The sequence below is a fragment of the Monodon monoceros genome, unplaced genomic scaffold, assembly GCF_005190385.1.
Source record: "Monodon monoceros isolate NGI ecotype Baffin Bay Population unplaced genomic scaffold, NGI_Narwhal_1 Super_Scaffold_10, whole genome shotgun sequence".
Taxonomy (NCBI): domain Eukaryota; kingdom Metazoa; phylum Chordata; class Mammalia; order Artiodactyla; family Monodontidae; genus Monodon; species Monodon monoceros.
Window position 1 is genome coordinate 44,905,387 of NW_021703766.1, and position 27,898 is coordinate 44,933,284.

A 27,898-nucleotide genomic window follows, 5' to 3' on the forward strand; every position below is an offset into this window, starting at 1 on the left:
AAAATAGGTGGGGCGCAGCTAAATCGAGAAACAGAAACCGAGACTGAGTGAAGAGTAGCGGTGGGAGGCAGAGCAGGGGCAAGAGGAAAGAAGTGTGGGGCGAGGTTAAGGGGAGAGACCATGAGCCCGGGCGAAACCAGGAGTAGGGGCGTGGCCAGGAGCAACAGGAGGGGCGAGACCTGGAGTAGTAGCAGAGGCGGGGTCCAGAAGTGTAGTAGATGCAGGGCCTGGGGCGGGGCCGAGTTCTGGAGCAGAGGCGGAGCCAGGAACAAAAGCAAGGGTGGAGCCTGGAGCAAGAGCAGGAGAGGAGCGAGGAGCAAAAGTAGGAGTGGAGCGTCTGAGCAGAGGCGGGGCCAGGAGCAGGGACTGGACGAAGCACCGGAGCGAGGCGGGATCTCAGAAGGCACCTACCAAGAACAGTCTTGCAGGCTGGTGACCTCCGCATTCTCCAGGTTGAAGCCACGTTATTCACTGCCCCGAGATGTCCCCTCCTGGCCCTGCGTGGCCGAGGCTCCGAGTCCTGCAGGCGCTGTGGGCACTGCTGGTGGTGCTGTTGGCACCGTGGAGGTTGTGGGCGATAAAGAATACCCAGGAGTGCACCTGGCAAGTTGTCCTGAACAACTTTGAGACAGTAGGCAAGAAGGACGCGAGCGATCGTTTCGTCGATCAAGAGCCCTTGTACACAGTGGACAAAGTGTTCAGCCTGCTAGTGGACGCGCCCATCGACCCGGACGAGGTGAGGGGACTGGTGTCAGGCAAACGGGAGAGGTCCTGGACCTGCACCCCACTGGGCTCTGGACATTTGCCCACCCTCTCCTTGCAGACATACCTGGGCTTTCCTTACTACCTGAAGATCAACTACTCCTGCAAGGGAGAGGTGAGTGGGTGCAGAGAGGGTGGGCTCATTCTGTTGGGGCCTCAGTTTCTCCATCTCTAACATTTGAATAGCGGTGGCACCACCAGACCCTAGGGACCTTAAAGATTCAAGAAAATTCCCAGTATCCCACGAGGCACATAGTTGGTGCTCAAGTAAGCTTTCTATTTCCATTTTTAAAAATTGACGTATAGTGTCTTCCCTGGCGGTCCAGTGGTTAAGACTCCGGGCTTCCACTGCAGGGGACACGGGTTCCATCCCTGGTCCGGGAACTAAGATCTCGCATGCCCTACATCGCGGCCAAACAAAACAAAATAACAACAACAAAACACTTTCCTCAATAAAGTGAAGAAAATATTTTTCGAAAATTGCGATATAGGGCTTCCCTGGTGGCGCAATGGTTGAGAGTCTGCCTGCCGATGCAGGGGACACGGGTTCGTGCCCCGGTCCAGGAAGATCCCACATGCCGCTGAGCTGCTAGGCCCGTGAGCCATGGCCGCGGAGCCTGTGCTCCGCAACGGGAGAGGCCACAACAGTGAGAGGCCCTCGCACTGCAAAAAAAAAAAAAATTGAGATATAATTCACATACCATAAATTCACTATTTAAAAATATACAGTTCGGGAATTCCTTGGCGGTTCAGTGGTTAGGACTCCGAGCTTCCACTGCAGGGGACACGGGTTCGATCCCTGGTTGGGGAAGTAAGATCCTGCAAGCTGTGGGATACAGTTCAATAGTTTTCTGTATATTTACAAAGTTGTGCAACCATCACCACTATCTTGTTCCAGCACATTTTTATCACCTCAAGAGGAAACCCTGTACCCCTATCCCTCCAGCCCCTGGAGACCACTAATCTACTTTTTGCCCCTATGAATTTGCTTATTCTGGACATTTCATATAAACAATGGAATCAGGGGCTTCCGTGGTGGTGCAGTGGTTGAGAGTCCGCCTGCCGATGCAGGGGGCACGGGTTCGTGTCCCGGTCCGGGAAGATCCCACATGCCGCGGAGCGGCTAGGCCCGTGAGCCATGGCCGCTGAGCCTGCGCGTCCGGAGCCTGTGCTCCGCAACGGGAGAGGTCACAACAGTGAGAGGCCCGCGTACCGCAAAAAAAAAAAAAAAAAAGGAATGGAATCATACAATATGTGGGCTTTTGTATCTGACTTCTTCTCAAGGCTTATCCATGTTGTAGCATGCATTAGTATTTCCTTTTTATGGCTGAGTAATAATATTCAGTTGTATGGATGTGCTACATTTTGCTTATCCATTCATTAATTGATGGACATTTGGGTTATTTCCACTTTTGAGTGGGGATATTACGAATAATGCTGCTATGAACATGTCTGTACAAGTTTTTGTGTAAAGATCTGTTTTCAGTTCTCTTCACTACATACCTAGGAAAGGAATTGCTGGGTCATATGTTAGCTCTGTTTCTCTTCTGAGGAACTGCCAGCCTGTTCTCCAAAGCAGCTACACATCATTTTATATTCCCATCAACAATATATGAGGGGTCCAGTTTTTCTATATCCTCACTTGCTCTTGTTCATCTTTTTGATTATAGCCATCTAGTATGTCTAGTATCTAGTATGTGTGAAATGGTATCTCAGTGTGGTTTTGACTTGCATTTGCCTCGTAACTAATGATGTTGAACATCTTTTCATATGCTTGTTGGCCATTTATCTTCTTTGGAGAAACGTCTGTTCAGCTCCTTTGCCCATTTAAAAACTGGGTTATTTGTCTTTCTACTGTTGCATTGTAAAATTTCTTTTTATATACTGGATACTAGTTCCTTATCAGATATATAATTTGTAAATATTTTTCACATCCCATGTCTTTTCACTATCTTGATGATGTCCTTTAAAGCACAAAAGCTTTATGTTTATTGAGATATAATTCACATATCATACAATAGCACCAAAGTTTTTAATTTTGATAAAGTCCAATTTATCATTTTTTTTCACTTGTTGCTGGTGCTTTTGGTGTTGTCTAAAAAGGCTTTACCTAACCAAAGTCACGAAAATTTACTTCCATGTTTTCTTCTAAGAGTTGTTTGTTTGTTTTAGCTCTTACGTGTAGGCCTACGATCCATTTTGAGTTAGTTTTTGTATATGGTGTGAGGTAGGGGTCCAACTTTTACATGTGAATATCCAGTTATGCCAGTGCCATTTGTTGAAAAGATTATTCTTTCCTCATTGAATTGTCTTGGCACCCTTGTCAAAAATCAATTGACCATAAATATAAGGGTTTATTTCTGGGTATAATTCTATTCCATTGCTCTATATGTCTATCCATATGCCAGTACGACACAGTCTTGATCACTGTAGTTTTGTATTAAGTTTTCGAATTGGGACGTTTGAGTCCTCCAACTTTGTTCTTCTTTAAGACTGTTTTGGCTCAAGTAAGCTTTCTGAGGACAGTAGAATGTTGTGGTCTAGAACTGAAGTTCTGGAGGCTACAGACCTGGGTTTGAATCTGCCATTAGCTAACATTACTTGGAGGAAGTATAGCATGATAGTGAATCCTTTGGGCTGTGGAGCCAGGCTGCCTGGCTTCAAATCCCAGCTCTGCTACATAATAGCTGTGTGATCTCAGGCAAGTTACTTAACTTCTCTGTACCAAAGTTTCCTCATCCTTAACAAGGGTCCAATAATGATCATACCCACTTCATAAAATGCTTAAATAAGTGTGAAGCACTTAGCACAGTGCCTGGTTCATAGACAGGGCTCAGTGAATGCTAGCAGCAAGTTTCTAGAGTGTGACCCTGGGCAGAGAGTTTACTCCATGAGCCTTCTCTCCTTATCTGTGAATTCCTTTATCTGTTCATGCAACACCTGCTCTGAGTCAGATCCTCTTTTTTTTTTTTTTTCACAATGGGGTGGGGAAGGCAGTACAATGATAAACAACGTGGCCAGGTTTTTCTTCTGGATGCAGCCCACCAGGGAAACAGACAATTGCCAAGTAAATACATAAAATAATTTATTACAGTAATCAGTGCAAAGATGAAAATAAAATGAGGTGATATGTCAGAAAGGAGGGTGTTAGCTGGGGTGGTTGGGGAAGGTCTCTGAAAAGCTTGAGCAGAGACTGGAATGATGAAAAGGGACACACATGCGGAGAACTGGGGAAAACATCTGGGCTGAGGGAACAGCCAGGACGGAAGCCAGTGTGTATGGGGAACCGACCAGAGGCCTGTGTGGCTGGAGGAGAGTGAGCGAGGGGGAGAGTGGGAGGAGATAGTGAGGACCTGGCTTTCCCCCTGAGGGAGGTGGAGCCATGAGAAGGTTCTGAGCAGAGGACAGATGTGATGAGACTCAGGTGTTCACAGGCTGAATGAGGGGCAGGGCAGCAGCAAGGAGACAGGGAGGGGGCTGATGCTCAGTCCAGGCAGGAGTTGAAGGTGGACAGCACCAGGGTGGTCATGGCCACTGTAGCCCTGATGGTGAGGAGGTCCCCGCCCACCAGCACCTGCTACCCTGTGATTGGAAACCCTGAGGCAGGGCTGGGGCCGGTGTCGGGGGCAGGATTGAAAGGGCCCCGGCCTAGGCATTCCTCAGGATGAAGGCCTGTGCAAAAGGGGTCAGACCCATTAAATCTCCCGCCCGCATCTCACAGCTGCCCCCACACCCCTGCCCACAGTGGCTTGAGCACAGCTGTCTCTTGGGGATGCCTCCAAGCCTTTGCTAGTGCTATTCTAGGGACTTCCCTGGTGGTCCAGTGGGCCCTCCCAGTGCGGGGGTCACGGGTTCAATCCCTGGTTGGGGAACTAAGATCCTGCATGCTGCACGGTGTGACCAAAAAAAAAAATTAATGCTGTTCTATACCCTAGAACACCTATTTTCTCCTTCCATCTCCGCTCAAGCCCTGCCCTCCCTTCTTAGCCCAGCCAGGATCCTGGCATCTCTGGGAGGTTGTCCCTGGCTGCCCCGTCACCCTCTTCCCCAGTTCCTTTCTGTCTAACTGCCCCATCCCACCCTCAGCCCCAGGCCCCAGCCCACAAACCTGGTGGCGATGGCAGAGACTCTAATTTCTCTGGGTAGGGGGTGGGGTAGAAGCCTCAAGAATGGGACTTGAAATCCCTGAAGTGAGGGAAGAGGCTGCTAGTATTTTGGGTGCCAGGCACTCCCACCTTTACGTTTTTGCTTATCCCATGCTGTTTTTCCCCATGCATTCCCTACATCCAAATTCTGTCTGAGGACCTTGCTCTGGACTCGCCTTCTCCAGGAAGACCTCCTGACTCCCTCCACAGCCCAAAGCACTTCTGCCCATCTCCTAGCCTGGCCCATCCCCTGCCCCAGCCCCAAACCTAGACCATGTTCTCTGACCTTCCCTCAGTGGAGAGTCTGCTCTCCTGACCCAGCCCCAGGAAGAAGACAGGCTAGTAAAGGTAGGGTCAGGGCAGTGGGACCCACAGGCTATCTTAAGGACACACTTGTGGGGCCATCTCGCCCTCAGTCCTCTGAGGCCCTGGTCCGCAAGGGCCACCTGACGGGGCTGAAGCCGGTGGTGCTGGTCACCTTCCAGTCCCCAGTCAACTTCCATCGCTGGAAGATAGAGCAGCTACAGATCCAGATGGAGGCAGCCCCCTTCCGCAGCAGAGGTGGGCCTGGAGGGCTCCTGGAGGGGTCACAGCATGGTGGGCACGTGGGGGCATTGCCAGGGACCTCAACAGGGTTCATGACCTTGAGGGGAGGCTGGGACCATCAAAGGGGCCTATGACCTGGTGGGCATGGGGGTTTGTTGGGGGCCTCACAGAGGTGTCTGACCTGGAGGGGGGCCCGGGGAGGCCTCAGCAGGTTCCTTGGCCTAGATGGGACCACACAGAGGCCCCAGTGGGGTCCATGGCTGAGGGGAGGCGTGGGGAGTTGCAGGGGGATCCCAGTGGTCTGTGGCCTGGGGGGCTTGCTACTGGAAGGCCCCAGCAGCCTCAGTACCCCCTGCCTGCCAGCAGAGAGGTGTAATGCAGAGGAAGTGTGTCTCATGAGCTGGTACACACCCATGCCCATCAAGAACGGCAGCGTGGTCATGCGCGTGGACGTTAGCAGCAACGGCCTGGGACCCTTCATTCCCAATAAAAGGTGCCCTTTCCCAAACCTGGGGCGGGGGGTTGTCTCTGGGAAGGGCTTCCTACTCCCCAGATCCCCAAAGAAGACAGGAGGAGCCCAAAGGGAGGGAACAGGACAGGGAGGTGGCAGTGAGCTGTGGCAGGAGCTGGAATGCATGCCCCACAACCACCTCCAGGTTTCAGGTGAATATCAACGGCTTCCTGGAGAGACAGCGAGACAACACACTCCAATTCACTGTGGGAAATGAGGTGAGGGGGGCCCGGATGGTGGGAAGGGTAGAAGAGGGGGTTAAGGACAGTAGGCTGGGGCCCTGATTACTTCCCAAACGAGTGGCAGATTCCACTTACAGAGCATTTACTGTGAGCTGGCCCCCTGGCGACGTGCTCTGCTAAATGCACAATCACATTAGGTCTTGACAGTGACCTGTGAGGGAAGGTACTCTCACATACCCATTTTAAAGAGGAGAAAACTGAGGCCCCAAAAGGGTAGAGCCATTTGCCCACAGGCTCTCGGCATGTACACATGGAACGAGACTTGAAACTGTGTCTGCCTGACTCCTGCACCCATATTCTTAACCACAGTGCATTCATTCATTCAGCAGGCACTTCCTGAGCACACGGTGTGGCATGGGAACATAACAGTGAACACACAGACCCAAACCCCTGTCCTCTCTTAGAGCTGACATTCTAGTGGGAGAGACAGACAGCAAACCAGTACACATGAAATCAGGTAAATTCTGTAGCAGGTTAAAAGGTAGTTAGTGCCCTGGAGAGAATTCAGAGTGAGGGGAACTGGGTCTGTGCAGGACGGGACGGCAGTGTTTAATGGAATGCTCAAGAAAGGCATAACTGGTGGGAATTCCCCAGCAGTCCAGTGGGTAGGACTCTGCCTTCACTTCGGAGGGCCCAGGTTCGATCCCTGGTCGGGGAAATAAGATCCCACAAGACCCCACAAGCCACGTAGCGTGGCCAAAAAAAAAAAAAAAAGGCGTAATTGAGAAGCTTGGCATTTGAGTAAAGGGAATCACGTGGCTACCAGGGGATACAGAGGGAACAGTCTTCACAAAGGCTCTGAGGAGCGGGAAACCCATGTGGCCGGGAGAGAGTGGGTGAGTGGGAGAGTGCTGGGGGATGAGATCAGAGAGGCGATGGGGCAAATAGACGGAACCGTGGGAGAGGGAAGGGAGGGGCGTGTTGAGCAGCCCTCCTGCCCCTGCCCCTCAGCTCTTCAATCTGATACCCCGGTACTTTGTGAATGTCCCGTCGAGGCCCTTGTGGTACACTGTGGACCAGGCACCTGTGTTCATCCTGGGCGGCATCCCTGAGGAGAAGGCCATCCTGCTGACTGACACAAACTTCAAGGACTTCTTTCTCGTGGAGGTGAGTTGATGTAGGGCAGATGGTGGTCTGGGCATCAGCTCCTAAAATGGTGGGGGGGGGGGCCTGGGACCAGAGAAAGGTCCCCAAAGACCTACCACCAATGAGAGGCAAAGAGCATGAATGAAAGACATAAGACTGCAACCAGACGGCCTGGGTTCAGGTCCCGGTTCTGCCACCTCCTGGCTGTGTGATGTTGGGCAAGTCACGTTACCTGGGCCTCAGATTCCCCATCTGTAAAATGGGAACAATACTTATACTTACCTCACAGAATCATTGCGAGGATGGTATAAATTAACGTCAGCCGGACACAGAATGAGCACTACGTGAGTCAAAGCTATCATTACTTATAGGTCCACCATTTGTAATTCTGAAATCCAAAATCTTTGAAATGGCATTTTCAGAAGTTTAGGGCTAAAATGTATTTGTTGAGAAACTCCGACCTGAGCTAACAAAGGCTACTTTTTTAGTCTTTATGCATTCCATTTAGTGTTACTATTCAGATGCTGCCCTGCAGAAATATTAAGGAGTTTGATCATGGGGTGTTGCCCCAGACCCCACTGGGGTTTGGATGGTATATATGTGCCATCTTACCTACTAAACTGGAAAATTCTGAATTTCGATATACATCTGGCCCCTAGGGTTTCAAGTTCAGCATTGTGAGCCTATATTATTCCCAGAACAGGGAAGGAGTGTCTGAAGCAAGGTTCTTTTGGTGTGAATGACAAACACATTTGAATTAATTGCAGCTGTAGGCAGAGCTCCAAACCAGTTTGGTTTAAGCAGAGAAATGGATTTAGTAGGTGTGCCTAACTGCAAAGCCCAGACACAGCTCAGCCTGCAGGCCTGGCTTGATTCAGGGCTCACATGAGGACTCCAGCTTTTGGTTCCACTTCTTCTGGATTAACTCCATCCTCAGTGTGATTCATATCATCCCAACTCCCAGGCAGAGAGAAAGGGAGCGTCTGTTTCCCAGATAACTTAAAAAAAACAAAACAAAAACAAAAAACCCTGAAATTTGTTTGCTTTGTCCTGATTGGCCGAGCTTGAGTCATGTGTCCCAAAAGAATGGAATGTGACAGCTGGCTTAGCACAGGTCATGAGATCCATCCTAGTGAGGACGGCATCGGAGACAAGAGGCAGAGAAAGGATGGTTCCCCCAGAGTGAAATCAGGCTAGCTTTGCCACAGGTTGGGGGGATAAGATGCTGGTTGTTAATTGTGTCCAAGGTAACAATTGTGCACACAGCAGCCCCAAAAGATTGCCTTAGCCTCCTCCCCTTAAGGTTGAAAGCCCCGCGCATGATTTCTCACAACCCCATGTGGATTAATGTTCTCTCAGATCCCTCTGGCCATGAATTCCGGCTTCTACTGATCTCATTTCATTTACAGTCTCCCTGTCCTGGGTCAGCTCTCTCGGTTCTGGCCCAAGTCTTTCCAGACCTTGCTCAGTTTTCACGCTCCTGACCCAAACACACCCACAGGAAATATGTGGCCGATGTGGATTCTGCTGAAGAGATTTGGAGGACAGAGAAGGGGGTTTATGTCATGAGAATGAAAAGTGCAATTTGAACTTCAGTCATCCTTGTTCTTTTTTTCTCTTTTTAATTTATCAAGATGAAACTCATAAAATTCACCACTTTTTTTTTTTAAAGATTTTTTTGATGTGGACCATTTTTTTAAACTCTCTATTGAATTTGTTACAACACTGCCTCTGTTCCATGCCCTGGCCCTTTGGCCTCGAGGCACGTGGGATCCCAGCTCCCCGACCAGGGATCGAACCCACACCCCCTGCACTGGAAGGCGAAGTCCCAACCACTGGACCGCCAAGGAAGTCCCTAAAATTCACCACTTTAAAGTGAACCATTTAGTACCATTGAGTACATTGATACTGTGCAACCACCAACTCGTGTTTCCAAAAAGTTTCCATCACTCCAAAATCGAAGCCTACTTATGCTCATTCTTTAATCATAGGGATTTTTTCCCATATTGTTGTCTCCTCTCTGTTTTCCTTCCTCTTGTTTCACCTCACCACTCCCTTCTAGATGGCCCCTAGGGTCCCATAGGAATCCTCCCCCTACGCGGCTCTCTTCGGCCCTGAGTTGGTCAGGTTTAGATGCTGTAACAGGAGTTCCCTGGTAGCCTAGTGGTTTGGATTCTGGGCTTTCAGTGCCATGGCCTGGGTTCAATCCCTGGTCAGGGAACATCCTGCAAGCTGCGTGGCCAAAAAAAAAAAAAAAAAAAAAAACCTGTAACAGAGAGACTCCTGAGAGAAAATAGCTTAAATAGTCACTGTTGCTCATTCCCCGAACAGTTCAGAAGTGAGAAACCGCAGTCCCTTCTATTTTCCTTCTTCACCATCCTCTAGGCCCCAGGTGTTGACCTCATCAGTGTGATCAGAGCTGGGTCATGCCTACGTCCATATTCCAGCCAATTGGGAAGGAGAAGGAGCAGAAATGAAGGGCAAGCTATTTTTTCTTAAGCAAGTTTCACTTCCACTCACATTCCATTACTGAGGAATTAGTTGCTTGGCTACATCCAACTGCAAAGGAGGCTGGGAAGTATAATTTCTGTCTGGGTGGCACATACCCTGCTAAAACTCAATTACCAAAGAATATGGGAGAAAGGGATTTGGGAGCCCAACTAGCCACCTGCCAAAAATGGAAGAGGAAATTTGTAAGTTTGTGTAACCAAAAAATTTAGGACTTCAGGTCCGGCTTGACCCAGGATTTCAAACAATGTCACCAAGACTGAGTTGCTCTCTCTCCATCTCTCGGACCTGGTTCCTCTGTATTGACTTTATGCTCAAACATCTCTGTCCTTGGAATTGCAAAGGCTGCATCTCAGGCCCACATCCAGTGGGAAAGATCTTTCCCATTACCCTCTAACCCCCAAATCCCAAGATTCCTTCCACTTGGTGTGACTCACCATTTGCTCACCTTGACTCAATCACTGCGGCCAGAGACACCCACCATGCTGCTTTTTGAGTTAAATGAGTCAGAACTCTCAAGCTCTGCTCAAATAGGAAATCCAGCTGACTCACAGCTTTTCTTTTTCTCACGTATGTGGGAGAAGGGAGATGTGATGATCCTTTTCTGGTTTAACAAAGAAAATTTCCAAGTATTTCTTCCAGAAAACAGAGGCAGCACTTTAAATATTAACAGGGCAATAGATGAAGTATGACAACCAATCAAAATGACACATTGAGAGGGTACAGGTTAGTTTCACCGGGCACAGCAACAATGTCTGTAGTCTGTAGAAATCTCTTATGTGCTGAATAGGGTAGGGAAGTGAGAATGTACTTGTTACCCTTAACTTGATGAAATTTCCCTCAGCATCAGAACTTAGAGTGTTACTTTGATATATGCTTTTTATTGGAAAAGTTAGTGAAAAATTCCACTTTTTAGTGGACAATTTCAATCAAACACAGAAGTAGAGAATTGTATAATGAACCCAGCTTCAATAATTAACATTTTGCCTTTTTTTTTAATCCCACTATTTTTTTTTTCCTGGAATATTTTAAAGAAAATTCCAGCCATCATACCATTCACCTGTAAATTCTGGAAATAACTGAGGAAGTCTCTCTAACACATGAGAACTTTTTTGGGGGCTTCTCACTGTTGTGGCCTCTCCCGTTGCGGAGCACAGGCTCCGGACGCTCACGGACACAGCCGCTCTGTGGCATGTGGGATCTTCCCAGACCGGGGCACGAACCTGTGTCCCCTGCATCAGCAGGCGGACTCTCAACCACTGCGCCACCAGGGAAGCCCCACATGAGAACTTTTAAGAAATAAAACTACAATGCCATTATAATGCCCAGCAAAATTAACAGTAACCCCTTAATAGCATCTAACCGAGTCATAGTCAATTTTCCCCAATGATCTAAAAATGTGTTTTACAGTTGGTTTGTTTGAATCAGGACCCACACGTTGCATTTGGTTGTTACGTCTTTTAATACCCTACATTTTTTCAGGCAATTTAAGAAACCAGGCCTTTTGTCCCATAGAATTTGGCTGTTTGCTTCTTCACAAAATCGATTACAATTTGTTCCTCTGACCCTATGTATTAGTCTGCTCAGGCCGCCATAATAAAATACCATAGACTGGGTGGCTTAAACAACAGAAATTTATATTCTCATAGTTCTGGAGGCTGGAAGTCCAAGATCAAGGTGTCAGCAGGGTTGGTTTCTCTCCTGGGCTTGCAGAAAGTACCTTCTCACTGTGTCCTCACATGGCCTTTTCTCTGTGGGCATGAGTGGAGAGAGAGATCTCAGGTGTCTCTTTCTCTTTTTATAAGGACACCAGTCCGATAGGATTAGGGCCCCACGCTTATGACCTTGTTGAACCTTAATTATCTCCTTAAAGACCCGAATATAGTCATGATGGGGGCTAGGGCTTCAACGTATAAATTCTGTCCATAACACCCTATATTGCCTATAACCTGGTAGTGAGCTCTAGAAGCTTGGTTAAACTTAGACTCAAAAAAAAAAAAAAAAGAAGAAGGCTTCCCTGGTGGCGCAGTGGTTGAGAGTCCGCCTGCCGAAGCAGGGGACACGGGTTCGTGCCCCGCTCCGGGAAGATCCCACATGCTGCGGAGCGGCTGGGCCCGTGAGCCATGGCCGCTGAGCCTGTGCATCCGGAGCCTGTGCTCCGCAACGGGAGAGGCCACAACAGTGAGAGGCCCGCATACAGCAAAAAAAAAAAAATACCAGGGAATTCCCTGGCGGTCCAGTGGTTAGGACTCCATGCTTCCACTGCAGGGGGCCCAGTTCCATCCTGGGTAGACTCAATCTTTTAGGCCCTTCATTGGTGGTACTTTCCCACTGTTAGTGATATTGCCAGTGCTGGTGATTGGTCATAAGTTCGGATGGTGTCAGCCTGACAGCCAATTGTGTTCAAGATAGAATAGGATTATTAAAAGTGTGCCTTGGACCAAGCTTGCAATCTTTTGGATCCACATGAGTACAGCCCTGACTGTGGTCCGGGGAACCGGGACTGCTGAGCACTGTTGAGTATGCTGTGTACTGCCCAACTCTAGGGAGCACAGAAAGCCCCAACTGGCTCTGGCCTGGGTCACCTGCTTGCAGGGGAAGTTTGTTGGGGAAGTTCGGCCACCAAGATGCTGCTGCAGTGTGAGCAGGGAGGGGACCCTGGGGGCAGCCGCATGTGTTCATTCCAAGCAGTTGTCAGAGCTGGTGCCTCGAGGCAAGGGAGGACACAGGGGCTGAGACCAAGGCCACCTGCTTACCAGTGGCTCTACTCCCTTGCAGTTGAGCATTGACAGTTGCTGGGTAGGCTCCTTCTACTGCCCCCAGACCAGCTTCACTGCTACCATCTATGATGCCATCGCCACCGAGAGCACCCTCTTCATTCGGCAGAACCAGCTCATCTACTATTTCACGGGCACCTATACCACACTCCATGAAAGCAACCGTGGCAGCGGTGAGGGGGCCCTGGCCAGGTCACATACCCGTGTGTCCTTGGCATCTTAGGCAAAGGGACCTGCCTGTTGGAGCCCCAGGGAGGGCGCCTCAGTGAATCCATCACTGGAGACGCCTGGGAATGGAATTGCCGTGAGCGGGGAGGGGGATGTTGGAGGGACTTCCCAAGCTCCTGAAGCATCGCTACCACCCTGCAGGGGCCTCCTCCTACCCTCTATATGCTGGGGTGAGGCTTTCATCCAGACCTTCCCAGGAGTTGTGAACCGACTAAGGGCAGAGAGAGGTGTGAGAGTGAAGGGAGGGAGCAGAGAGCAAGACACACGGGTGCACGCGCGCGCACTCACACACACACGTGCAGAGAGAGAAAGGCAAACCGGAGAGAGATGCATACAAGCGAGAAATGTGTGGGGTTGGGGAGTGGCAGAGAGTCAGAAAAAAGACATACAAAGAGAGAAACAGAGATGGGCCGTTGGAGAGGCAGTGCCATGAGGGAGATTGATCAGAGAGGAAAAAGAGAGACTTTTGATTCAGCCTCATCTGTTAAATGATACCAAAGCCCTAGTTCTTCTCACCTTCTGCCCCTGCCCTATCTAAATGAAAGATGTCAACTTATAGAGTCACAGAAACTTGTACTGTAACCCATATTCCATTAGTTAGTGAGTGTTCCCAACAGCTTTATTTTTCTCCCTTTCTTTCTTAGGGCACTTTGACAGTGGGAAGGACCAAGTTAAAAGAGATTTAAGTCAAAGACGGGTGTTTATTGGCTCAGATAGCTGGAAAACTCAGGAGCATGTTGTTTTCAGGCACAGCTGGATCTAGGGGCTCACTGCAGCTGTTAGGCCCATCTTTGTGGTACTGCCCCCACTCCATCCAGCAACTGCAGGCTTTTATGCCGGGGGTGGAGGTGGGGGACAGGAAAGAATATCTCTTTGTTAGTGGTTGCAGGCTGAGAACTGTCTCTGATTTGCCCAGCTTGGTCACATGCCCAGCTCAGAATCCATCCTCTGGCCAGGGGAATAGAAGAGTGGGGTCAGCCCAATCTGAACCTTGTGGGCAGAGTGTGAGCGGGGGTGGGGGGATTTTCGCAAAGGCAGCTGGGGCCCTATACCAAGGGCCCCTCAGATGCCACACTGAACAGTCACTGCAGTGGGAGAAGACAGATAACAGGCTCATTAAGGCCTGGAAAATGTGGATGGGGGCCCAGGTGCCAGGCTCAAATGTCTATGCTGGCCCCCACAGAGAGATGGGTCCGTGTCCTGGCTAACGAGTGCATCAAGAAGTTGTGCCCTGTGCATTTCCATAGCAATGGCTCCGAGTATGTCATGGCCCTCACCACTGGCAAGCACGAAGGTTACGTCCACTTTGGGACCATCACGGGTAAGGTTGGTACCTGGTACCTCCGTACCCTCTCACTTCTAAGAATTCTGGCCCCAGGCCCTCACCCCTCACCATATTCCTTCAGGAGGGGTCCCAGGCTGGAGGTTCTCCCTGTGAGTCAATATGGGTTTACGCCTTTGTAGGGGCAGGGCTTGGGGTGTGTTATGTATCTTTTACAATGTGTTTGGTTTCAAAGGGTAGAAGCCCAATTCAAAAATCACTTAAGCAGGGACTTCCCTGGCAGTCCAGTGGTTAAGACTCTGGGCTCCCACTGCAGGGGGTGCAGGTTCGATCTCTGGTTGGGGAAATAAGATCCTCACATACTGCGTGGTATGGCCAAAAATATTTTTAAAAATCGTCTAAGCATAAAAAATGTGTAGACATATAAATGAAAAGACCAGGATCCAATGTCAGGCATAGCTGGATCCAGGGGCTTACAGGGTATATCCTCAGGACTCTGTCTCTTGGCAAGGCAGTATAGCATAGGGATTATAGCACAGGTTCTGGAGAGAGACTGCTCTAACACACCAACTCAAGTCACTGGCGGCTTTGGATAGGTGACTTAACCTCTCTTTTTGGTCTCATATCCTCATTTGCAAAATGGGGCTGATAGTACTAACTAGTACCTGCCTCATCGTGTCGATATAAAGATTAAATAGACATATATAGGGTCTTAGGAGAGTGCTAGGGACATGGTACTATTCAAGGGTTTATCATTGTTAGCCCTGTGATTTGGCTTCATTTTCAGGTGGATATTCCCCTCACGAGGGTTAGAGATGGCCTCCAGGAACTTGGGGCTGACATCTCCCACCAGTCTGAGTCACCCCAAGAGAGTGAGAGTGGACTCTTCCCCACTGGCTCTAGCACAAATCCCAGGGTGCACTCTGATGGGCCCATTCTGGGTCACATGCTCAGACCTGAGCCAATTACTGTGACCAGAGACAGACATATTCTCTTTTTCTTAACTTTTTTAAAGAATTTATTTAGGGCTTCCCTGGTGGTGCAGTGGTTGGGAGTCCGCCTGCAGAGGCAGGGGACACGGGTTCATGCCCTGGTCCGGGAGGATCGCACATGCCGCGGAGCGGCTGCGCCCGTGAGCCATGGCCGCTGAGCCTGCGCGTCTGGAGCCTGGGCTCCGCAACGGGAGAGGCCGCAACAGTGAGAGGCCCGCGTACCGCAAAAAAAAATTTTATTTATTTATTTGTTCTTGGTTGTGTTGGGTCTTCGTTCCTGCGCGCGGGTTTTCTCTAGTTGCAGCGAGTGGGGCTACTCTTCGTTGCAGTGTGTGGACTTCTCATTGCGGTGGCTTCTCTTGTTGTGGAGCATGGGCTCTAGGCGTGCGCGCTTCAGCAGTTGCAGCACGCAGGTTCAGTAGTTACGGCTCGTGGGCTCTAGAGCACAGGCTCAGTAGTTGTGGCGCATGGGCTTAGTTGCTCGGTGGCATGTGGGATCTTCCCTGACCAGGGCTCGAACCCGTGTCCCCTGCATTGGCAGGTGGATTCTTAACCACTGTGCCACCAGGGAAGTCCAGGCAGACATATTCTTTTTTTTGTTTTGTTTTGTTTTGTTTTGTTTTGCGGTACGCGGGCCCTCTCACTGTTGTGGCCTCTCCCGTTGCGGAGCACAGGCTCCGGGCGCGCAGGTTCAGCGGCCATGGTTCACGGGCCCAGCCGCTCTGCGGTATGTGGGATCTTCCCGGACCGGGGCACGAACCCGTGTCCCCTGCATCGGCAGGCAGACTCTCAACCACTGTGCCACCAGGGAAGCCCGGCAGACATATTCTGATAGGCCAGTTGTGAATGACTGAAAGGCCAGTTGGGTGAGAGCTGCCCCAGGGAATCCTGGGACTAAGAAGGAGGCACAGGCATAATTGGAGAGCCGGTGTGGTGGGGTGCCAGACAGGCTGGGAAGGGCCTGAGCTTTGACCTGCCCTGCTCTGCAGATGGCCGCGTGTCCTTCGAGTTGCTGCCCAGGCAGCGGTCCGTGTGCAATGGGATACTAGGTACCCAGCTCCCAGATGGGTCTGCAGTGGGCAGGGGGTAGGGTGGGTTTGGGGGGGTTGAGGGGGAATCGAAGGTGTGGGAGAGCAGGGAAGGGTGGGAGAGGTCATAGGACAGGATGGGCAATTTCTTGGGGATGGGTGGAGAGTCACTGGGGTAGATGTGGCAGTCACAGAGACCATGGAGAAGGACGGGATCTGGGGGCTGCTCTGGACTTCTGCCTTCCCTACCAGTGGTCAACTGCTCCATAACCTGGGCCGTATTCATTGCTGGTGACTACAATCTACTGCTGCTGGTGGAGATCGAAGACCCCTCCACCAGGAAGTATTTCCAGGTGGTCAGCTATGACCTGGGTAAATGGGGCGCCACGGGGGGGGCAGGGGGCTGAGCGGGAAGGGGCAGGAGCTTGGAGTGTGAACTGCGGGCCCATCCTTTGGGATCTGTGCCCAGCAGACAGCTGGAAGGAAACGTTGCTCGTGCCACTGCTAGGTAAGGGGCAGTGGTGGAGAACAGGCCTTCTGGGCTGAAGAGCCTGAGAAGAAGTCAATGAGACTAGAGCAGAGGGGAAAGGGGAGGAGGGAGATTGGAGATGTGGGCAGACGCCAGACCTGGAAGGGCCTTGTGGCTCACAGTGAGGAGATTTGATTTGATTTGATGAAGTGAGAATAGGGCTGCCGTGTACAGCTGTTGAGGCTGTGCCTGGTGCTCCTCAGCCAAGGAGTCAGAGGAGGGAGGCAAGTCCTCTGCCCTAACAGGACTGTATCCTCTTAGAGGAAGTGTCTTTTTATTATTCACATAAAGAAATTCTAAAGATTAATGGGCCCAAATGGGAAGCTGTTGGAGGGTTTTGGGAGGGGTTGGGGAGCTGGGGACCTGCTCAGTTTCAGGTCTTGAAAGCTCAGGGCCTCAGGAGATTTTTGCTGTGTTTTCCCCACCTGTAGTCAGTGATTACCTGGTTGTCCTCTACACCATCCCGGAATTCATCCCTGACGGTAGGAGGGGAGTGAAGAGGGGGCTGAAAAGGGGGGGGGGGGGGCTAGGAGGGGCCCAAGTGACCCCATCTCACTGCTGTGTCCACTCTGCCTCTGCCCCTGCCAGCTCGAGGCCTGGAGTTCCTGATGGTCCTAGGGACAGAGTCTTACACCAACTTCCCGATGGTACCCAAGGGCATGTCCTACAACCCGTATAACAACCTGCTGTTCATCTGGGGCAACTTCCTCCTGCAGAGGTATGGGGCCGGGTACAATTTGGCCTCCCCAACCCCACTAGGGTGGGGGTCCTTTCTGAAGTCACCAAGTTTTCAGAGTATGCCCAAGTCCAGAAGTTACCAGGACTGTGATGGGGGAAAATGGGCTGGGGTGGGCAGAGATGGGATGCGGGAAGCTGGTAGTTTAAAGCTGGGAGCCCTTTCTTAGATGAAACCTGATGTGAGGACCTAACCTATGTGAGCAATAGAACGGCATTGTCCGGGGAAAGTTAAGGATGCTTTTCACCCCTCAGGAATCCAGGGGCCCCAGAGCCAACTCCATGGGCTGTTGGCAAACTGCCAGTTTGGTTGAACCTTCCTGTTCACTGATGGGCAGGTCAGCCAGAGGGTTTGGAGTGTGGCGCAGAAACTGGAGTCCCAGGCCTCCTTTGCGTGTTCTCACAAGGCTGGTGGAGAACTGAGTAAATGGTTCCTGCATCGTGTCAGGCCTATTTGGGGAAGCAGATATCCCCCAGGGCCTTGCCTGGTGCCCCTACCTCCCACCTCTGCCCCTGCAGCTATAACAGTGAAAACTTCATCTACCTGGCGGACTTCCCCAAGGAGCTGTCCATCAAGTACCTGGTCAACTCGTTCTATGGGGACACGGCTATTGTCACAGAGACTGAGGAGGTGGGCTGCCCTGCCCCTCTCCCCACTTCTTTTCTGCCCACCCCCAAATCCCAAGGGTTTCCCTTCTTCCCCTGTCAGGGTAAAGGGGCCCAGGAGAGGGAACGTCCTCAGGGACCCAGGGGAAGGGCAACGAAAGCTCCATTTATAGCTGAGAACCCTCAAACTCAAAAAGGATAAGTACCTTTCCAAAGTCACTCAGCAGAGTGAAAAACCTGTGCTCAGAGTCATGTCATTTCCAGAGGGGGTCCTCTTTCATTCCATCGTGCAGTTCAGTTCATAAATATTGAGGACTTAGTGTATGTTTGATCCAGTGCTGGAGACACAGTGGCCAATGAATCAGTCCTGGGCCCTGTCCTCACAGGGTCCCAGTCCAGTTGGGAAGATGGACTCATTCCCAGACTGTGACGGTTCAGAGCAGCCAGGGCTGCAATGCGGAAACAGCATCAATGGAAGTTCAGACCCGGTCTGGGGGTGTGTGTGTCAGTGAGGGCTTCACAGAGGAGGCCACATGGAGGGGGGACATGCTGGAGGCTGGAGGGGATCCTCCAGGTCGAAGCTAAGGAGGAGGTGAGATGTAGAGCAAAATGTGTTGGGGGATGAGACGGTGGGCAATAGTGCAGAGATGGGAAACTGAGGCCAACGGGAGGGTGCAAAGAGTGAAAAGGAAAAACGAGGGCTCATTCCTTGGATCCCAGGCCTCCAGGGAGTGTATATATTAGGAATGGTTACATTGCAAGTAATAGAAACTCAAGCAGACTAAAACACTGAAGAAGTTTATCATGGCGAGTGAGGGCTGTAAGCACAGGTGTTTGGGTCTGGGAAGTAGAGAGATGGCTTACCCGATCCCAGCTGGAGGTGAACTCCCAGGCTTCACCCCTCAGGGAATGGGGCCCTCACACTCGGCAGAGCGAGAGGTGGGGGTCACAGGGCCCATGGCCCTCACACACACACACCCAGCTGTCTCACCCCCAGATCTGGTACCTCCTGGAGGGTAGCTACCAGGTGTACAAGCTGTTCCCATCCAAGGGCTGGGAGGTGCACGTCAGCCTACAGGTGATGCAGCAGTCCTCTCTCTACGCCCCCAATGAGACCATGGTCACCCTCTTCTACGAAGACCACAGACTATACCAGGTGCTAAGCGGGGGGCTATGGGGGAGACATGGGGAAGCTGCAGGGCCGCTCATGTGGCCCTGCCTTCTCGCTGCAGCTGGTGTACCTTATAGACAACCAGCAGGGCAGGCTCGTCAAGAGGCTTGTGCCTGTGGGGCAGCTTCTGATGTACCAGCAGATCAGCAACGACTACCTCTTGGAGCGGCAAGGGTGAGAAGATACTGGACCACAGCAGCAGTCAGAGCCTTAGGCGCTGCCTGTGGGAAGCTCCCATTCGGGGGGGTGGGGGTGGGGTGGAGATCAAGCCATCCCCAGTGACAACCGCTGGGCTCAAAGGAGGGGTCTGACCCAGCCTGGGGACAGGGTGCATCAGGGAGGGCTTCAAGGAGGAAGAGGTGCATGAGCTGTGACCTGAAGGGTGAGGAAGAATTGACCAGGTGATAGCATGGGGCAGGGTGTTTCAGACAGGGGGAACCACATGTGCCAAGGCCCCGGGGAGGAAAGGAGATTGCCTGATCAAAGAACTGAGAGAATGCGGTGCTGTTAGAGTGCAGTGGTGGCGGGTTGGACAAGGTGAGCCTGGTGGTCACAGGGAGGAACTTGGACTTCATCTTGAGGGGCCTGGGGAACCACCATGGGACTAAGGGGAGGGGCTCCATGGTCAGATTTTACCGTGTTCAGCAGTGATCCTTTTGCTCACCTGCAGAGGAGCCCAGGGAGGCAGCGGGGGGAGGGGGGAGGGGGGAGGACACTTTGGAGGTTGAGTACCGTGGAGGGGGTGGGGGAGAGTCTAGGATGAGGTCCAGGACTCTGGCCTGTGCGGCCGAGGGCCGACCCCGTGAGCGTGTGCAGGGGCACCAGGGGCTGAGGCTGAGGGGGAAGGGCAGGGATGGATTAGCCTTGAGTAGTCAGCAGCGCAGGGGTGGTAAGGGGGCCTGCGGAGGCTCCTGGTGCACGCACGGAAAAGTCAGCCGCCGTCCTCCACTACCGCCGCTCAGGAGCCACCTGACGCTCTCCTTCACCAACTTCTGCCCCTTCACGGTGATGCGTCTGCGGGACCTGCCCAACCCGCAGATCTACACGCGCCAGGAGCGCTACCGGGCGCAGCCGCCGCGTGTCTTGGAGCCCGGGGGCTTCCACAGCGACAACTCGCTCGCTGTCTATCAGGGCCTCGTCTACTACCTGCTTTGGCTGCACTCGAAGTACGACAAGGTGGGCGCCTGGCGGCGGCCGGGGCCATCCGGGCCGGGTCTTGTGTGAGGCGGGACCGCAAAGGCGTAGAAGGCAAGGCCTGCGTGGCCGGGAGAACCGCCGCGGAGGGCGGAGCAGAGCAGAGCCGCCTCGGTGCGTCCGAGGCTAAGGCGGGCTGGAGAGGGGGTCGAGCACGGCTCGGGGGGATGGCTTTGGGGGTGTGGCAGTCGGGCTGAAAGCGGGGCTTGGGGCCGCTTTCAGGGTCAGGGGCTGGGACTGAGGCTAGGAAGGGCTCGGAGGGTACTGCCTGCCTGGGCACGCCCCTTGGCCCCCCTCAAGGTGCCGGCGGTCCCCACAGCCATATGCGGACCCGGTGCACGACCCCACCTGGCGCTGGTGGAAGAACAAGAAGCAGGACCAGGTGCGTGGAGAGGGTGGCGAATCGGTGGGAGGGCCGAGCCCGGATCCCCCATCACCGTCCCCCTGTCCGGGCACTGTCTTTGCCCCGCATCCCGTCCCCCAGGATTACTACTTCTACCTGGCCAGCAACTGGCGGAGCGCTGGCAGTGTGCACGTTGACATGGCCAGCTACGAAAAGATCTACGACCTTAAGGCTGAGAACGAGCTGCCCGAGCGCATCTTCCTGGACAAGGGCACCAGCTACCGCTTCTCGGTCTTCCTGACGGCCCGGGAGCCGGAGCCCCTGCACGGTCTGTGGGCGGGGCCGGGTGGAGCCTTAGGGGCGGGGCTTCTGTCGGGTGCGGCGCCCTGACCCCTCCCTCTGCTCCAAGCAGGCCCCTCCTTCCAGGTGCAGAGCAAGCTGGGCCTGGCTGTGGTGCTGGCCGACCCGGAATGCATCGAGGCGGTGGTGAAGGAGAAGGTCCTTGTTAATCGCAACTCGGTGCTTTTCTGGGTGAGACCAGGTGGAGGGGAGGAGCTGAGGTGACGGCGGAGCTACTGAGGCAGTGGACCTGTTAGAAGCCCGCGGTTATTTGAACTGTCCCTGGGTCCTCCCGCTGGCCCGCTGACCCCTTCATTTCTGCCCCCACCCCCAGGTTACGCTCAGTGATAAAAGGTTTTGCTTTGATCAGGGCATTAGTGGACATCACCTCATGAAAACCTCCATGCTCCTCAAGGTGCGGTCCAAGCCTGGAGGGGAGGGATGCAGATGAGGGAAAAGACTGGGCCCGTGGGGTCCACCAGTCATCATCTCCTACTCACAGGTGGCGGGCTCGTCCGGGCACTGCTTCCAGAACACGCACCAGGGGCCCCGCATGCAAGTATTGGACTTGGGGTACTGGGCCCTGTGCTGGGAGGGAAGGGGTTGGGTCGAGTCTCAACAGGGCAGAACCCGAGGGCTCCTTCTGGGAATCCCTTGAATGCCTTTCTCGTTCATTTTCATCATTCACCCGCCCAGCCACCCACCCCCTCCTTTAATCCATTCGTGTTTTCAGAAAGGGCTGCTTAGTGTAGCTTGCACACAAGCTTGTATGTTCCTTCTGATACTTTTCTGCAGGGAGAAGTAAAGTATCTGCCACACAGGGCTTCTTTTTCCAATTGGCACAAAGGTGGCACGTGGGCCAGCTTGGCCCTTCCTTCATACCTCGCTCTTCCTTTGCCTGTTCACATGTGTCTTGTTCAAGCCTTTGGGTCCTTGGTTCTTCACTTGCTTACACATGCAGTATCCCCTTTGCATAGAGGCAAACACTGTGGCTCAGAGAGATGAAGACATAATGCTCAGAGTAACCCTGGGAGCTGATAAGTGGTAGAGGAAGCCTTGTTCTCACCCACTTCCCTGCCCACTCTCCAGGAGACAGACCCTGGTGCTTCTTCCTCCTGGGTTGGTATGACCCAGGGCAGTTAAAAAAAGGGGCTTGTCGGGCTTCCCTGGTGGTGCAGTGGTTGAGAGTCCGCCTGCCGATGCAGGGGACACAGGTTCGTGCCCCAGTCTGGGAAGATCCCACATGCCGCGGAGTGGCTGGGCCCGTGAGCCATGGCCGCTGAGCCTGCACGTCCGGAGCCTGTGCTCTGCAACGGGAGAGGCCACAGCAGTGAGAGGCCCGCGTACCGCAAAAAAAAAAAAGGGGGGGGGCTTGTAACAGCTCCCAACTCCTTGGATTACATGGAATATTTGGGGTCAAATTCAAGGAAGAGTGACTGACCTCAGCCCAATAACAATTTCCTTCTATCCTTAGTGATATGCATTATTTTTAAGGTCTTTACCTTAACCCCAGAAAGTCAAAGTTAACATCTCCATTTTTTTTTTTTTTTTTTTTGCGGTACGCGGGCCTCTGCAGGTTCTGAGGGAGAATCTGTTCTGTGCTCTCTCCTAGCTTCTGGTGGTCGTTGACAGCCCCTGACATTCATTGGCTTGTAGATGCATCACTCCAATCTCTGTCTCCATCTTCACGAGGCCTCCTCCCTATGCGTCTGTGTCCAAATTTCCCTCTTCTTATAAGGACACTGGTCATTGGACTAGGGTCCACCCTAATCCAGTGTGACCTCATCTTAACTTGATTACATCTGTAAAGACCCTCTTCCAAATTAGGTCACGTGGGCAGGTACCAGGGAATTAGGACTTCCCTGGTCCTAATATCTTTTTGGGACACACAATTCAACCCAGAACAGAGAGTCAGATAATAAGCAAGAGAAATAAAAGATATTGTATGTTAAGGGCAATGAGTGCTAGGAGAAAACAGTAGTGAGCAAGGGGCCTGGGGTAGGTTAGCATTTTCCATAGGATGGTTCAAGGAAGACCTGGCCGAGGAGGAAACATTTGAGCAAATACTTGAAGGAGGGGAGGAAGTGAGCATGCAGTTATGTGCCGGAAAGCATGTTAGCGAGAGGGGACAGATGGCAGAGGCCTGGAGGCAGGAGTATGTTTCATGTGTTAGACTAAAGGAACAGTGGGGAGCAGGCATGGCTGGATCAGGGCTAGCAAGGAGGACCATGGAGAGAGATGAGGTCAAAGCGGTGATGGGCAGGTCACATGGGTGGCATCTGAGCAGAGGAGCAACTCAGGTGTTCACAGAGTCCCTCTGGCTTCATGTGGGAGACAGCCTGGGGGGAGGGGCAGGAGCAGGGAGGAAATGGGCCAGCCAGGGTGGAGCAGAGGAGTTGGGGGTTTGGGGAAGGGAATAGCTCTATTTTGAAGTTTAGAGACAATGGTATTTCTGGATGGACCGCATTTGGGGTTAAGAGAAAGAGAGGTTTCCAGGATGAGGCCAAGGCTTTTTAGCCTGAACTTGCAGGGACGAGGTGCCATAAACAGAGGTGGCCTGTGGATAGATTGAATCTGAGACACCCATTAGACCTCCCAGTGATTCAGTGGCTGATAGGTGTAAAGTCTTTGGCTCAGGCGAGCATGGGAACTGCTTAATCTGTGGCCACGACGCCTCTTCGCGGTAGACATCAAGCCCAGCCCACAGTCTCCAGATGTCCATGTCCTTTTGACAATTGGGTGAAATCCTTGGGCCCTACCCCCAGAATGGGCCAGAAGCCTTTCATTCCCAATGACAATGTCATGCGAGTTCCCAGATCCCTAACCCCCATCCTGGGCTCTACTTCCCTCATATACCCCATGCTTCCCCCAGCTCTACTGTCTGAGAATTCAGTCTCAACCTCAGCCCTTTATTTTATTTTATTTTTTTAAAATTAATTTTTTTGCCATGCTGCGAGGCTTGCGGGATCTTAGTTCCTCGACCAGGGAGTGAACCTGGAGTCATGGCAGTGAAAACCCGGAGTCCCAGCCACTGAACTGCCAGGGAATTCCCTCAACCTTGCAAGTCCTTGCTTCATAGGTGCAGGTGTTAGTGGTTTTGTATGTCTTATTCTGGAGGCAGTTGGAAGCAACCTGTCTCAGTTTGAATCCCAGCTCTACCACTTACCAGCTGTGTGGCTTTGGATAATTAATAAGTGACTTGACCTCTCTGTGCTTCCCTTTTGCCATCTCTAAAATGGAGATATTAATGGTCTGTATCATACAAGGTTGTTTTGAGGATTAAATAAATTTGAAGATGTAAGGCACTGAGGCCATTCCTCAGTGCCTTGTGCATAGCAAGAGCTACTTAAGTGTTTGCAGTTATTATTGTTTTAACGATCATAATAATAATCACCTTGCCCTCTGGTGAGGGTGAGCCTGGCAGGTAGGGGTGGTGTGTGTGGGAGGAGGGGCGTCTTCCCTGCCCCACCCCTAGAGCCAGGCTTTTCTCCTCCCATTCAGGGCAACCTGATGGTGCCAGTACTTATCGGCTGCCCCCCAGGCAAGCGCCTTGCCTTTGACATCACCTACACGCTGGAGTACAACCGCCTGCAGAACAAACACTACTTTGACTGCGTGCACGTCGCCCCCGAGATGCCCTGTTTCCTCTTCCGCGACAGTGCGTGTCCAGCCCCCTCCTCTCAATGTTCAGTGTCCTCTGCCCCCACTACTTTGCCCTCCCAGGCCTTTCCTCCCCGCCCGCTCACTGCCCCAGCACCCTCTGCTCTTCCCCTTGGACCACTCGTCTCTCCTTCTTCCCCTCTCCATCCTCCACTTCCGAGCTAATTTCTCCTCCCCGCCTCAACTCCTCCGACCCCACAGTCTTCTACCCATTCTTCTTGATCCAAGATTTGGTGACGGGAGATTCTGGCAGTTTTCAGGGCAGGTAAAGTCGTGGCCAAGCCGGCGGCTGACAGGAGTGAGGTGGGGAGTCGGGGGGTGGGGTGGGGGAGGAAGGGGGGGGAGGAAGTGGGGGTGGAGGTGGTAGAGGTGATGCAGGACTCCGGACAGTCCATGCGCACCTCTGCTCCCGGCAGCTACGTGCTGAAGGTGGTGGGCGGCGGGCCCACCCAGGACACCATCAAGGAATACAGCGAGGAGGATATCTACCGCTTCAACAGCCCCCTGGACAAGTAATCCCTGTGGGACCGGGCCCGTAATCGGCCTTTCTTCCCCTGCAGGCCCCTCTATCTTCCCAGCCACAGACCAACCCTGGGCTGCAAACCCCGCCCATCTTGATGTCTCAGGCCCCACCCACAGCCCAGGCTCCTAGCATCCCACATACTCGGCCCCGCCCACGGCAGGAGGTTCCGCTCACCCAATCCCCCCCACTAACGCCTCTCCCTTTCGGGCCTCTGCCCGCTGAGGCCCCGGCCCCACTGAGGTTACCCCTTCCTGCACAGGACTGGCAGCCTCATCTGGACCACAAGAAACACAACGACCACCGAGGACTCAGCCTTCAACATTTTGTCCCACAACAGTTTGGGCATTGAGTGAGTGCCGGGCCGACTGCACGCCCCCTTCTCCCCCACAGTCTGTCGGGCCTGTCCATCCCTTCTGCCTCTGGGAGACCTCCTGGTCCTCAAGCTACACTGACTGCCTTTGCGGTCCTCAAATGAGACCGATCTCCACACAAGCTGGACCCTCTGTCTGCAGGACTGGTCCCTCTTAATCTTTCTTCAGGCCTTAGTTCAGATGCCACTTCAACCAGGAGGACTTTTCTGACTGTTCTAGATGGGACAGTTTTGCTCTCATGTCCTCTTGTACGTTCCCCATTCTCACCTGACCGCTCTGCCTGTGCTTCCTCCTTCCCAGCCCTTACCCCTCTGAGCTGTCACTGTCTCCTGTGGGGTCTGTCTCCCTTATAGTCCAGGTCCAGAATAGACAAATAATATTTGTTGAATGAGATAATGAACAAGTTAATTCATCCATGGTAGACATTTATTGACATTTGAATGGAGGTATTAATGAATGAATAAAACAATGAAGGAATAAGTTAGTATAGGGGGAATTCTCTGGTGGTCCAGTGGTTAGGACTCAGTGCTTCCACTGCTGCGGGGGCCTGGGTTCAATCCCTGGTCGGGGAACTAAGATCCCGCAAGCTGTGAGGCACCGCCAAAAAAAAAAAAAAAAAAAGCATGTAGGGCCTCAATAACTGGCCCTATAATAATGAAAGGAAGAAAATGATGCCATGACCAAATGAAGGAAGTGAATGAATGAACAAAGGAGCCAACTTGCACCTATTCAGTATTCAACCTGCGTTTATTGAATATATGAATGAAGATGTGACTTTGTACCTAGTAGCTGCTCCAGATTCACTTGTGGGATGAAGGAATAAAGGTAGCAAAGAATAAATGAGGAGGTGGCACATAATAGGTATACAATCCATAATCTAGATGAATGCATAGTAACAGAGGAATTGACAGCTGGAGATGTAAGGACATGAGGACATGAATGAGTAAACAAACAGCCTGTCACCTGGTAGGGGTTCAGTCAGCCTTATTGGCTAAAGTGGGCGAAGGAGTGAATCAGGGAGAAAGGTAGGAGATTGCACCTAGTTAGTACTCACCCAGAGTCTGTGGGGTAGAGGGGGAAGGTCAGGGATTGGCACGTGCTAGGCATGATTTGTACTGCAAGTGCCTGAACTTGGGCCCCCAGGTGGCTCTGTATGGAGAACTCCCCATGCCATGACACCATTCCACACAGCATCTTTGCCTCCGAGTTCTTCTTCAAGGTGTTGGTGAGCAATAGGTGAGCCAGACACATGGCCCAGGTGGGCTCAGGGGCTTCCTGTGGGGTGACCACCTCCTCCCCCGATCCTGAACCCCCTCCCCCAACAGAGGTGTGGACAAGAGCACATACTGCGACTACCAGCTCACCTTCCAGCTGCACATCCACGGGCTCCCACTCAGTGCCAGGCGGGCCTTCCTCATCCTCATGGTGAGTGGCTGCCCTGGAGCTGCCCTGCTGCGTGGATGGGGGCCCCCAGGCTGCCCACCCATGCCTGTTGTGTGGTGCCTGCAGGTGTCAGCCAGCCTGTTTGTTGGTCTGGTGATCCTCTACGTCATCTCCTGCCTCCTGTCGCCCTATGTGGTGAAGGTCTGCAACGTCCTCTGCTGGAAGATCAACAACATCATCGCCTGGGAATCTTACATCTACAGTATCGCCTCCGACACCAGGGCCTTCAGCAACACCTCTGGGACCAAATCTGGGGAGAGCTCTGGGGGCATCTCCAGAGTTGTCTCCATGGTGGCAGGGGAGAACAAGACTGACACTAAGGAAACCTTGAGGAAGAAGCCAATATCCTGAGCCTCTTACCTGCCCCAACTGCCACCCACCCTCATCCCTTGTTTCCTGGGCCACTTTGAACATGCAACCTGTCGCTCGCTCATCCCAGGCCTTTCTCCCTGTTTTGTTTGAATTTTCACTTCGCATTTCAACACCAGCTGTGGGACCTTGTAAGGACTCATGTTCAATTAGTTTGTACCACTCAGCCACATAAGTTATAAAATATCAAAATCCTTCTGTGCCAAACTGGTAAATACTGGCTTCTCTGTGTGCCTGCCTACTCAGCCCCTCCCCAGAGTGCCCCTGACCTCCCGACAGTCCAGCAGGGTCCTCCATGACCCAGGCCCGTTGCTATGACCTGCAGTCTGTTCTGATTGTTCAGTGCCCAGGTTTAACACTAGTTGTTAAATATTTTGAATGGCAACACGTATCTAGTGTCTGTCTTAAGCAGGGGGCTCTGGAGAGGTTAGAATTTTTGTTTTGGTTGCAAGTAGCAAAAATTTCACTCAGTGGTCCACATGGAAATGGTAATTTATGAACTTTGTTA

At 52.3% G+C, this 27,898-nt stretch overlaps 1 protein-coding gene across 4 annotated transcripts; it reads left to right on the forward strand.

Moving 5' to 3' along the window:
• On the forward strand, positions 1-27,768 carry CATSPERG (cation channel sperm associated auxiliary subunit gamma). Of its 4 annotated transcripts, XM_029209349.1 has the most exons (28): positions 1-736; positions 824-877; positions 5,324-5,468; positions 5,820-5,946; positions 6,110-6,182; positions 7,158-7,313; positions 12,579-12,750; positions 13,989-14,126; positions 16,069-16,128; positions 16,360-16,479; positions 17,068-17,118; positions 17,225-17,354; positions 17,891-18,002; positions 18,975-19,133; positions 19,210-19,322; positions 20,111-20,324; positions 20,662-20,724; positions 20,827-21,013; positions 21,098-21,216; positions 21,359-21,439; positions 21,527-21,583; positions 24,526-24,682; positions 24,886-24,949; positions 25,101-25,196; positions 25,467-25,556; positions 26,722-26,814; positions 26,904-27,003; positions 27,088-27,768. In XM_029209349.1, the coding sequence occupies exons 1-28, from the start codon at positions 482-484 to the stop codon at positions 27,370-27,372; spliced, it is 3,471 nt and encodes a 1,156-aa protein (XP_029065182.1). In that variant the 5' UTR covers positions 1-481; the 3' UTR covers positions 27,373-27,768. The 4 variants fall into 4 exon arrangements, with proteins under 4 accessions (XP_029065182.1, XP_029065178.1, XP_029065173.1 ...); XM_029209345.1 differs by lacking the exon at positions 16,069-16,128 and having other exon boundaries at positions 1-877; XM_029209340.1 differs by lacking the exon at positions 16,069-16,128 and having other exon boundaries at positions 1-877; positions 20,662-21,013.
• Positions 27,769-27,898: the final 130 nt, after the last annotated feature.

Bases quoted from the DNA above. Each gene is read 5' to 3' on its own strand.
- CATSPERG (XM_029209341.1), top strand. From the start codon at position 482: ATGTCCCCTCCTGGCCCTGCGTGGCCGAGGCTCCGAGTCCTGCAGGCG. The intron at 6,183-7,157 runs GTGAGGGGGGCC...CCTGCCCCTCAG, and splicing joins AATTCACTGTGGGAAATGAG to CTCTTCAATCTGATACCCCG. The intron at 25,197-25,466 runs GTAATCCCTGTG...CTTCCTGCACAG, and splicing joins TTCAACAGCCCCCTGGACAA to GACTGGCAGCCTCATCTGGA.